The 11,371-nt window shown below is 66.3% G+C and overlaps 1 protein-coding gene across 6 annotated transcripts in view; it reads right to left on the bottom strand.

Annotated features, from left to right (window-relative positions):
- The window catches only part of LOC102385168 (transducin-like enhancer protein 1), a 14,059-nt gene extending 2,696 nt beyond the window's left edge, over positions 1-11,363 (bottom strand). The window contains exons 1-15 of one of the 6 annotated variants that reach the window (XM_014516837.2): positions 11,231-11,363; positions 10,516-10,664; positions 9,917-9,980; positions 9,432-9,476; positions 6,004-6,066; positions 5,824-5,898; positions 3,911-4,106; positions 3,540-3,556; positions 2,706-2,810; positions 2,531-2,575; positions 1,993-2,148; positions 1,398-1,539; positions 917-1,095; positions 749-825; positions 176-425 (exon numbers count right to left, since the gene is read on the bottom strand). In XM_014516837.2, coding sequence (XP_014372323.1) covers positions 176-425; positions 749-825; positions 917-1,095; positions 1,398-1,539; positions 1,993-2,148; positions 2,531-2,575; positions 2,706-2,810; positions 3,540-3,556; positions 3,911-4,106; positions 5,824-5,898; positions 6,004-6,066; positions 9,432-9,476; positions 9,917-9,980; positions 10,516-10,664; positions 11,231-11,254 — 1,587 coding nt within the window. In that variant the 5' untranslated portion in view covers positions 11,255-11,363. Of the gene's footprint in view, positions 1-175; positions 426-748; positions 826-916; positions 1,096-1,397; positions 1,540-1,992; positions 2,149-2,530; positions 2,576-2,705; positions 2,811-3,539; positions 3,557-3,910; positions 4,107-5,823; positions 5,899-6,003; positions 6,067-7,095; positions 7,368-8,480; positions 8,502-9,431; positions 9,477-9,916; positions 9,981-10,515; positions 10,665-11,230 lie in introns of those variants that run through there. The other 5 variants (XM_025196450.1, XM_014516838.2, XM_025196451.1 and 2 more) reach the window with 5 other exon arrangements.
- Positions 11,364-11,371: the final 8 nt, after the last annotated feature.

Here is an 11,371-nt window from a genome sequence, read left to right as displayed (position 1 = left end):
AGGAATGCATGATGGCAGAACCTGCTCCGTCCCAGCCTGAGATCCTTCACTGGTGTAAAAGCTAAAGAGGTCCATGCCTGCCCATGCAGAGCTTTACTCCACTGGGGGGAGTTGGTCCCAACACTGGTTGCACTGGTCACCCCCCCGCTTCTTCTCTCCCTGCCCTTGCCCGTACCAGGCAGTCCAGCTGGGCTACGGGCGTCTTGGTGCCCGGCTGCCCCACGTCCCACACCTTCACGCAGCCCTTGCCGCCCGTGTAGACGTGCCGCGTGGAGCTGCTGATGGTGACGGCGCAGACCACCTCGCCGTGGGTCAGGGTGTGCAGCTGCCGGGCGTGCCGGGGGATGCCGGAGCCCAGGAGGGCATCGGGGGGGAAGGGCACCGGCTGCATCTGCCCGTCGGCGCTCACGTGGAAGGAGTAGGCTCTGTAGTGGGGATGGGGGAAGCTGAGACCAACATCCCGGGCACAGCCCTGTTGGCTGGTAGGGTGGCTCCCAGGTCCTGCGGTGCCAGGGACAAGTCCAGCATTGGATCCGACGGGTCTTCAGAGCCAAGTGGGGGTGAGACAGTGCCACGCTCGGGGGGTTGCCCCGTGTCTGCTAGCTTCACCCCTGAGCAGCCTGGACACTCACCCAGAGCGGGCTGTGCCCACGGCTGATGCAAGGCAACCCCCATCACCCCACCCCCAGCTCAGGTATCTCTCCCCCATCCCCTGCTTCTCCCTGCCCCCATCTGAGCACCCACTTACGGCTTGCCCGAGGTCCCCGCCTGCATGCCAGCTGCCAGCCCGGGCACGCGCATGTGGGGATGGGGGTCATAGCCCACCTAGCAAAGCAAAGCGGAGACAGGAGGAAGCCTGTTAGTGCCTGGGGGGCAGTGCCCAGCGCCCCTCCCCGCTGCAAGGGGGGACACTCACCGGGGGAGAACGGCCGTAGCCACCGGCTGCTGCGGCCGCTCCGTTAAGCTGCGGGGACATGAGCTGAAGCCCCGCGTAGGTGCCAGCGCTGGCCATGTCGCCATTGACAGAGGGGTGGGCCATGCTGAAGGCTGCCGGGTACGAGCTCTGCATGGCCAGCGGGTTCCTCAGGCCCAGAGCTGGGGAGACAGAGGGCGTTGGAGAAGCCTTGGGCACCAGCACCGGGAGATGGCAGGGGAGGGGTGGTGACCAGTCACAGCCCGGGCGGAGACAGGCCTGGCCTCCTCTGCAGCTGGGACTGCCCCTGGGTGCAATGCACGGTCCACGGGCAGCTTCAGCAGCCACCAGCTCCTGTGGGCACCGGCCACTGCCACCCTCAGGGGGCAAAGCCGCCCACCCCACAGGCTGTGCCCCCTTAGAGCCCTGCCAGGCTGCGCCAGAGCTCCCCACGCCGCCCGCCAGCCCAGCCTCCCCCCGTTACCCAGCGAATCCACCGAGGTCTTGGCGGCGCTCGGGCGGAACTGCTGCCCGACGCTGCTGCTGCTACTGGAGCCGGGGCCCGCGGAGTCGCCCTGTGACGTCGGGGTGCTGGACTTCAAGCCGGGCGTCCCAGCCTTCTCCACCTGCCCAGGCGGGAGACGCGCTTAGTGCCCGGATACCCCAGCGCTCCCATCTGCCCTCCCATGGTGCAGCCACCTCCCTGCTGCACCCAGGTCAAGCTGCTGCTTCTCTGGGATCCTGAAGCCCTGGCCCCCTGGGAAGCTGGGCTCAGGAAGCTCCCTCCCTCCAGAGCATGGTCGAGCCCATCCATGGGGCCCGGTGGCAGCAAGGGTAACAGCCCCAGCTCTGTGGCTGCTCCGATACAAAACGTGCCCATGGTGCTGGAAGAGAAGCAGCTGCCATCTGCAGAGGGCAAGAGCCATCAGGAGACCCTCTCCGGGGCTGTCTTTCCCCAGGACCTTCAGGTGCCTGCTTGCCCAAGGGCCTGATTCTGATCCGCCCCACATCCCTCCCCTGACCACTGGACACGAACAGCGCCCACCGAGTGCAGCCCTCCCCGCGGCGCCCCCATGTACCGTGGGTGGGTCCTTGCTCCGGGACGGGGAAGTGCTGCGGGACGAGGCCATGGAGGTGGGGCTGAGCGGCATGGCCTCCTTGCGCCCCAGCGGTCCCTTCTCTGCCCCGTTCTCCCGTGATGAGTATGAGTGGACGCTGTGGGGGGATGCCGGGTCCTGTGGGACAAGGGGCATTAGATGCCCCCAGTGAAGCCAGATGGGGCCAGAGCAAAGCCACCGGCTGGGCAGACTCCTGCCAGAGCTGGGAGGCAGCAGGGGAAGGACAGCAGGTTTCTGCGCCCATTCTCAGGGCTTTGTGGGCCTGAGCAGGACTCCTGGGCCCTGTCATACATGCACGTGACCTTCACATCCAAAGGCCAGTTTAACCCCAGGGATCCCTGTCCCCACCTCCCTAAAAGCAGAGACCCCAGGCCCTTGGAAATCCTCTCAGGCTAAGCCTGACCCCAATTCCAAACTGATAAATCGTCTCAGCCGGAGCTGGACTAGCGGGGTGGCGGCAGCGGTAGATTCCCCTCCCCACAAGCCCCGAAGCACTGACCTCGTCCACCACCAGGTTGTCCTCGCTCTTGTCTGCATCGCTGCCCTGAAATGCAGAGAGGGGCACGTGGGTCCAGGATCGGGACCCAGCCCCCAGGCAAATGCAAACCCAGTGATTCAGCCCCAGGCCCCCTGTTCTGCCCCCCCCCACCCTCAGGCGGGCAGGGGCTGCTCACGTAGTCGATGACGAAGCCCTTCTCCTCCGCCTTCCTCTTCTTGCTGCCGCTCAGGTAGTCAGAGAGGGTGCGGGCCCGCTCCCCGTTGGGCAGGGCCAGGGCGCTCTGGGAAAGCGAAGCAAAAGCTGATGCCTCCGGAGACCGAGACAGCTGGCGGGGGGGCTAATCCCACCCAAACCCCCCCCTTTAAGAGGGATCAGCCCCATAGATGCCCCTGCTCCCCTTGCAGCAGGGGTGGGGTAGCAGTGCAGAAGCCCCCCGGGGCCTGGGGTGGTGCTACCAGGAGCCCTCCCGATTCCCACTCCCCTGTGGGGCATGTGCCAGCTCCTCTGCCTCAGTTTCCCCCCCTCTATGCAGCTTGGAGCTTCCCCTGCCTCCCATGCGTGCACAAGGGTTCAGACGCGGCTCCGGCCAGGCCCCTCCACATGCACACTGGGGGCATTAAACTATCTTGGGGGTGGGGGTAGCTTGGCTGTGCTGCCAGCCCACCAGACCCCTTCAAATTCAGCTGCTTTCCAAGGTGCGCATGGCTTGCAAGCCCTGGTGGGAGCCAAGGCCCCCCCCACCAGCACAGGTGCCCCCGCAGAGAAGGGGCCGGCGCTCAGCGGTGACCTTGGCTGCCTGGCGGGCTGCCAGCTCGTTACCCGCTGCTCGCTCGCACAGGATGCTGCTTATGGCTGCAAGCCCCAGCGGCCCCCCTCGCCGCAGCCCTCTCCCCCGCACCCCCCCTCCCAGCCGAAAGGAAGCTTTTAAAGGAGCCCCCCCCCACACCATCTCCCTGGCCCCAGCCTCTCACAGCTGGGAGGAAACAATAAGTGAAGGAGGAGCACTCACAGGACCCGGGTCTCTCTCTGTCTCCATGGCAACGCGGAGCAGCAGCAGGGCAAGCAGGGAAGAGAGGGGAGGAGAGAGGGTGCTGCTGGGGGAGCCCAGGAGCAGGGCCCCCCCCCTGCGCCCCCCATTGCTCTCGCCACTGGGAGCGATTGCTAGCATGGCCCCCGATCCCTGCCGCTCGGTCCGGCCATTGCAAGGTGTTGGGGTGCCCAGCTGGAGGGGCTGGGGGACCCCTTTCCTCTGCAGGTGGACATCTCCCAGCCTGGCTGGAGCGAGGGAGTTGCTGTGCCCAACATGTGCCGTGGCCCTTGGCACCAGGTGAAGCCAAGGCTCCCTGCCCCCCACCGTGGACTCTCCCCACTCCATCCTACCTCGATGCTCAGTGTCAAGAAGCCCTCGGTCATCTTTAGGGACCAGCTGGGCCTGAGCCCCCAGGGCCCCGGAGAGCGCGAGCAGCCCCGAGGCGCTGCCGATGCTGGCCAGGGTGCTGGACTGCATGCCCGAGGGGTGCGGGGTCAGCGGGATGGGCGGCGCATGGTGCGAGAGGTGCTGAGCCTGCAGCTGGTGCTGGGGAGAGACAAGGGGAGAAGGCAGCTAGGTGAGACATGTGGCAGCTGCAATGCTGGCCGGCACTTCCCGGGCCTGCCCCTGCGGCCCGGACGTGCCACGCGGGCTCGGGGCTGGTGACCCCGCACACCGAGAGCTCCAGGAAGTCGCAGGCTTGGCATGGCCTCCCTGTACCAACGGCTCCAAAGGTCATTACCCAGAAGAGGACACATTTCAGGAGACTAGAGGGGGTCACGGCAGAGCCAGGCCGTTGACCAAAGGGCCCACAGACTGCAGGGACTGGGCTCCCCTCTGCAGCAGGGCAGCGTGTCCAGCACCCGGGCTCGGGAAGTCTGCAGCGGGGGGGGCCCCCCATCCTTCAGGCCTCCTGTGCCACGGGAATATCCAAGGCAGACGGGGGACAGGAGCCAAAAGGCAGGAGCTGCTGGGCTGCAGCTGGTGGGGGAGGCCGGCAGGCAGCAGGTAGCCAGGCTGGAGCAGCAGCAGAAAGCAGCCTGAGTGACGAGCCTTTGCTCCAGGCAGCCGAGCACCGTGCCCCCTCCTCCCCGTGCCTTGGGCGTGAGCCAGCTCCAGACGGCTATTGTTGGAGGCTCGTGGTCAGAATCCCTTCCCACAGGGCATCTGTCAGCTTCGCTTGTGAAAGACACGCCAGCCCTGGCCAAACCCGCCTCCCTGCTCCCCGGTGCCCGACACCTCCGCACAGGCTCTGCCCCACAGCACTCGGCCCCTTCAGGGTGGGAGACACAGCAGGGTGGAGGACTTTCAAAGCTGCCACTTGCAGGCTCACAAGTTGGGGAGTCGCCTGGCTCGGCTGGCAGGTCTCGCGTTGCCCAGGCTGAGCATGGGGCGAAGGGCTGAAATCGCTTCGATTGGGCCCGTGGAATCAAGGGGGCATTTGTAGGTGCAGTCGTGGATGCTTCAGAGCCTCAGATGGAGCAAGCAGCCACCGCAGAATGGCATCCCATGGCCGTTCCCTGCCTGGGTTGGTCCCTGAGGTGCTCCCCCAGTCTCTTCTCCCAGGCCGCTGCCTGGTGCACGGTGCCTCGGCGGTCGTTCCCTCGGTTGAAAGGCTCCCTCGTGCTCGTTAGCTGCAGTCCAGATGCACGGTGCCACCATCCCCTTCCACCACGTCCAGGCTGGCATCCCACATTCCCGGTTGCCGTGCTGGCCAGGATGGTATTTGCTTATGCCATCTTTCTTCACCCAGGTCCTGAGGCCTGGCTTGGCCGCTCCGATCCAAGGCACGGGCCACTCTCCCAGCTCCCGAGCAGGCAGGAAAGCAGCATGAGAGGGTGGATTCTGGTTTCCTGCATGCTTCAGATGCCCCTGGCTGCTGGGGCTGGAGAGCCACATCTGTCACAGGGCCCTCACGGCCAACACAGCAACCGTGGGAGACACCCAAGGGCTCAGGTGTTTCCTCGCACGCCCCCTCCTACACAAAAACCACCCCTCTGAGGCACGGTGCTGTCTGGGGCAGGTGGAGACACCAAGCCTGGAAGTCCAGGCGTCTGGGCTTTCCTCCCCTCCACCATGGGCTGGGAGGAAGAGAAGCCGCGGCCTCTCCTGGGCCCGATGCAGCCGGCTCCGCAGGCAGGGTGAAGCTGCCGTGATTCCATCCCGATGGGGCCGTGGTGGGGGGAAAGACTATGACCCCAGGGCAGGTGGGGAGGGGATGGCCGAGGCCAGCCATGGGGGAGCGGGGAGGTGGTTCACATACCCCAATGGCCGCATTCAGCTCTGCCATAGTCACCTGCTTGGCTCGCTCCACTGCCTGGACCACCTGCTGCTGGTGCTGGAGGGGACAGAGACCCGCCGTCAGCTTCCAGGGGGCATGGCTCTGGCCTCCCTCACCCGGCCCCGACAGAGCCCAGGGACCCTGCCTGCCCGCCGCACCCACCTCCTGCGACAGGAACGGGATGAGCTGGGCGCAGATCACGTTGAGCCGCTTGGCAATCTCCGTCTGCAAAGAGAAGACACAGGCTGGCATCAGCAGGGCCTGGGAGCCACTTCCCTGCCTCTGGGCCCAGGGCACAAGCTGGCACAGGACCACAGGGCTGGCTGGGCCATGCTCTGCTCCACCACTGCCAGCACTGCCTGAGGGCCCAGGCTGCCAGCCAGAGCCCCTGGCACCCAGCCTGGCTAGGAGGCATTGTGTTCATTGCAGATCCCAGGAGCAGGGAGAGAGCCAGACCCAGAGCCTCTCTCCACACCCAGCCCTCGGGAGACCCGCTGCCTTTCTCTGGCTCCGACCTGTGCCTCTAGTGGGGCGCACCCCCCTCCCCCACGCAGCTGGCCCAAAGCACCTGCCCCATCCCCACCCACTCCAGTGGCCTTGGGGGACAGAGATGGGCCTGCCAGCATGAAGGGGACAAACCGCTCAGGCACACAAGGCACCCTTGTCCCCGCCAGCACCGTGGAGGGGGAAGCTCACAGCAGCTCTGAAAGAGCAGAGCCAGGCCTCCAAGCACCCGTCCGTGCCCCCATCCCGGACCCTCAAGGCAATGCATTTGCTAGGGCAGCGCACAGGAACCCCGAGCCCTGCCCCCACCCCCAAAATCTTCCCGTGAGTGACAGCCGGCGAGGTGCTCATCGACCCTGGGGGTGGGGAAAGGAGCCTCTCCCGCCTCCCCACGCCAAGGGGTCTCCCCCCGCTGCCCAAAGGCGGGCGCTCGGTGGCGCTGGGAGTGCTAATTGCTGCTCTCGCAGGAAGCCCTGGAGAGGTGCTCTCGTTACAGCTGCTGTTTTTCTGCAACACTTGAGTGCCACGAGCAATCAGAAGGACCGAGGGCAGGAAGGGGGGTGGAAAACCACATTTCAATCACTGCCCTAAGCCGCCGGGCCAGAGACCCCCTCTGCTGCTGCCCCCACACCCTCCACGCCCGGCAGATAAGCGACAGGCACACGCAGCCCCTCAAGCTTGTATGGGCGGGTGCTTATAGCCCCCCCGAGCCCGCTCTGCCCCAGCTCGGGGGCACCCCCAGGCCCGTACCTTTACCTCCTCCCCATCTCTGCCCAGCGAGGGGAGATGTGCCTGGTAGATTGATGCCCAATGAGCTGCCTGGAGACTCGCCCGGGGTAGCGCAAGGCGCCGGCTGGGAAGCCCCGAACGCTGGGGGTCTAGTGCCAACCATGGGCCACGTGACCTTGGCCAAGTCGTTGCCCCTGCACCAGCCTGGGACGGCTTCATGCCTCCACGCAGCACCTGGCACAAGGGGGGCTCTGCTCTGGATGCCCCCCACCCCCAGCCGAACAAAGCCAGGCAACACATCCCCCCCACCCCATATACCCCTACTGCCAACACCCACCCGGAGGCACCAGAAAGGGCTCTGCCAGCTCCTGCAGGAAGCCAGCCGGCCTCCCCCTCCCCCAGACGCAATCCAGCCCCTGGAAAAAAAAGCCTTGGCAGCAGGTAGTTGCTGGGAAGGATCTCGCCGCCTCCTGGGGCCGCAGTGATGGATTCTCCTTCCTAATGCACTGATGGGCAGCTGGCTCCTCTGGGAGCACTGCCTCCGATTCGCCTGCACTCGTTAATGTGCAATTTACTGGCACTTTAACGCTCTCAGCATGAAAAATGATCGTGCTGTTTTCAGGGCTCTTCCTCCCCCCCTTTGCCTGTCTTTCGCTTTGGGTGTAAGAGCCCAGGTCCAGGCAGTTCTGGGTTTCCACCCCCCCCCCAGCTTCCCTGCTTCCCCTTTACAAAGGTACAGCACAAAAACCTGCCAAAAATCTCCCCCTGGCTCCAGGCCGCAGCCCCCCCTCACAACCGCCCGCCGCAGCTTTATAGCGCGGCACAGAGCGGCTGTTAAAATAGAAGCCAGCCTCCCCCCACCGAGCCGAGGAATAAAACCCCAGCCCGGTGCGAGGAACCAGAACCAGGGCTTCCTTCGTCGCGTGGGATGAGGCCGGGGGCTCCACAGCCCGCGGCCCCTTTGCCCTTGGCAGCCCCCACCCCTGCCCCAGAGCTGCCGGGAGCAAAAGGGTCTGGGTCCTTTGTGCTGGGCACAGAGGCACGGACAGCACCAGGATCTGCTGCCGGACTTCATCCAGTTGCCCGTGGGCAGTCAAAGCCTGGCAGCATCCCCCAGCGCTGGCTTCCCTCGGGGGCTCCATGTGCCCAGCCCACAAGCACCGGTACCAGCTGGGGACACTGGGAGCCTGCCCGGAGCTGCGAGCCCAGGCTGCATCACCACCCCCCTGCCAGCTCGCCTGCCCGGCCATTTTACGACGGAGATTCCTTGTTGAGCACCGAGTTAACGAGCCAACCCTTCTGCCAGCCTGCCATAAAGCAAGATAACAGAGGGCCTGTGTGGCTTGGCGGAGGCCCGGGTAGCAGGTCGCCGGGTAGGGTTCTCTGCCCAGGGAGGGAAGCCCGACCTGCCCTCCGCGCTGATGCTGCCCCAGGCCCCCCGCGTGGGCAGCTCCCGGCGCTCGCACAATGGCCGCGGGCTGTCAGAGCCCAGACGTACGGGCCCTTGTTAAAAGTGCAGACAGCGCGCTGGCAGGCGGCCAGCGGCACCTGGGACCGGCAGTAAATATTGCCGGCTGTTAGAGGCAGCCAGATGAAGTGAGCAGGCAGCCTGGCCCCCTCCGGGGGAGGCCGGGGAGGGGAGCAGAGCGGGGTCCGTCTCCCTGTCGCCCGCGGGCTTTCTGCCCACCCGGCTTTCCAGAGCGGCCTGCACCAAGGGACCTGCTGATTCCCTCCTTGGAGCGAGGGGCTGCAGGCCATATCCCAAACCCAAGCCAGGAGAGGCCTGGGCTGGGCTGTGCCTGGCTCTGGGTGCGAGGTTCCCCACAGGCCGGGCATGAGCAACAGTTGCACGACCACAGAGCGAGGGAGGGAAGGAGGGTGGGAAGAGGGGCAGGGGGGCGCTGGGCTCAGGCACTCGCTGCCAGGCTGCTCTGCAGCTTCTTTAAAAATAGATGAGGAGCAGCTGGGGACCCGGGGAGAGAGAGGGAGCAAGGAGGCAACACTCGCATCTTTTGGCCCGGGGGGGGGGACTGCTCCCCACCCCCAGCTCCAGCCGGGCCCCCTGAGACCGCAGAGATCTGCTGCTCCTCCTTCCCCACCACCCCCTGCACGAGGTGGCCAGGGCACATCCCACTCCCACCCACAGCAGCCCACATGCAGAGGTGCCCGAGATCAGGTGGAATTAGCCGTGCAGGTGCCCAAGAGCTGGGCACGCCTGGCACGGACCCTCATGCAGCACTGGTGCACCCCTGCACGGACCCTCACCCTGCAGCCAGGTGCTTGGGGGCAGAAGGTGGCCACAAGGAGACAAGCCGCGGGGATGGCAGGAAGGAGCCGGGGCCACGCTGGAGACTCACCTGCTTGTGCATCTCAATGTTGAGGCCGTAGGACATTTCGTAGTACTGCAAGGGAAGGAGGCAGCGTCAGGCGGCCTGGCCCTGCGCTCTCATGGCATCGGGGGCTGCCAGGACCAGGAGGTCCCACCCGATCCCCGTACGCTCTTAGCCCGCACAGCACCCGGCCCAAGACGGGCCCGTCCCCCCATGATCTCTGCCCCGCGTCCCTTCCAGAAGCAAGCAGTGGGAAACCACCAGCAGATCCAGGGGTGAGGAAGCATCTCTCAGCCCATCGCCTCCACTCCCACCCTCCACGGCTCGGAGCTGGGTAAGGACAGCAAGGCCGAGACAAAAAACAACTCAGCACCGGGGCAGAACCCAGCTGCTCCGATCTCCGGGCCCAGCCAGGCCCAAACACAGGCCAGAGCTAAGGGAACCCAAGGGGATTTGGCACCGAGCGGCTCAAGGAGCCGGCTGCCCCCAGCCCGGCCCAGGTAGGCGCTCACCATGACGTAATGGCGCTGGATTTCTGTCTTTTCCGTTGCCAGTTTTTCACATTCTAGCTTCAAGCTGTGAAAAGAGAGAGAGAGGGAAACGGCAGAGCCTGAGCCGCCACGAAGCGCCAGCTTCACGCACACACGACCCCCCTGCCACCCCCAGTCAGTCCCTCCTGCAGTACAGAGCGGACACGAAGGGCTGGGAGACCCTACCCCATGCAACCAGGCTGCAGGGCGTCGGGACGCCGCCCCATCTGCTTTCCAGATGCAGGCAGCTGGGGGGCACTGGGCTGCAGCAGGAACCAGGACCTTGATGCTGCGAGCAAGGGGGTGTGGCGGGGCCCAGACACGGGTCCCGCTCAGCTCCAGCCCCAAGCGGGCACGGCTGGGAGCAACCCCGGCTGGCACAGCATGCTCCCTTCAGGAGCAGAGGCCGTGCCGTGCACAAGTGCCATCCATGTGGATTGGTGCCCGTGACAGCGCGTGCAGCCGCTTCCCACCAATGCAGCCCCAGCGCCGGAGCTGGAGGTAGCAGGGGAGCGCGCGCTGCCAGCCCCGTTTGGTGGCACCGCTCCTCGCTGGCACGGAGCGGCTTGGCAGTGCCGTACCTGTGGTATTGGTTTTGCAGGAATTGGAATTCCTCCTTGATCCGGTCCAAGGTCTCTGGGTAAGTCAGCTTCAGGGACTGGGGGGTGCTGGAGACGGCGCTGGCCGCGACCGCCGCGGCGGTAGCCACAGGGGGGGCCTGAAGATGTGCCTGGGTGCACGGCAGAGCGGGAAGAGCAGGCATCAGCATTGCCCCCTGCCAACCATACGGCCCCCCGGGTGCCCGCTAGGGACCGTCCTCCCCGGAGGAGGAAGTGCCGGCTTCCAGCACCAGCCACCAGCCAGGCCCAGCATCTCCGCGGCCCCCGGGGAGGGTCGAGGAGCCGAGGGGGAACACGGCCAAGGACGCTGGCTGCACGGAGCCATTCGTCGCCCTCCGCTTTCCCAGCGCCGGTCCAGCGCCCGGCACGGAGGCCAAGGCTCCACGTCCGGCGAGGAGAAGCGCTGGGCTGAGTCACGCTGGTTTTTAACCCGGTGTTAGCCACTCCCGTGCCAACGCCCCGCGTGGACGGCCCGCGCTGGGTTTAGCTGGAAGTGGAGCCCCCAGACCCTGGCACAGAGCGCCGCGCTCTTCGGGGCCTGCCGACGCTTGCCCGCCTTCGGGACCCGAGGACCGGGTGCCGGAGCGGATGGAGAACGGGCCGCTCTCGAGCGCCAGGAACGTGCCCGGGCCGCTGCCCCCCGCACGGAGCCCAGGCCGCGGGACCGGGCACTCACCGGGGGGCGGTTTTGGGAGAACATCTTCGCGGCGGCGACGCTGGGCTCCTGCGCCCGGGGCCAGGCGGCTCGCCAGCTCCAGCCCCGCGTCGAAGCCTGCGAGGGACGCGGAGGGGAGGGGGGGCGGGGGCCAGCCGGGGG

This window comes from Alligator sinensis, unplaced genomic scaffold (assembly GCF_000455745.1).
Source record: "Alligator sinensis unplaced genomic scaffold, ASM45574v1 scaffold1295_1, whole genome shotgun sequence".
Classification (NCBI taxonomy): Eukaryota; Metazoa; Chordata; order Crocodylia; family Alligatoridae; genus Alligator; species Alligator sinensis.
The sequence above is the reverse complement of the archived record's forward strand: the minus strand, read 5'-3'. Positions and strand labels throughout refer to the sequence as shown.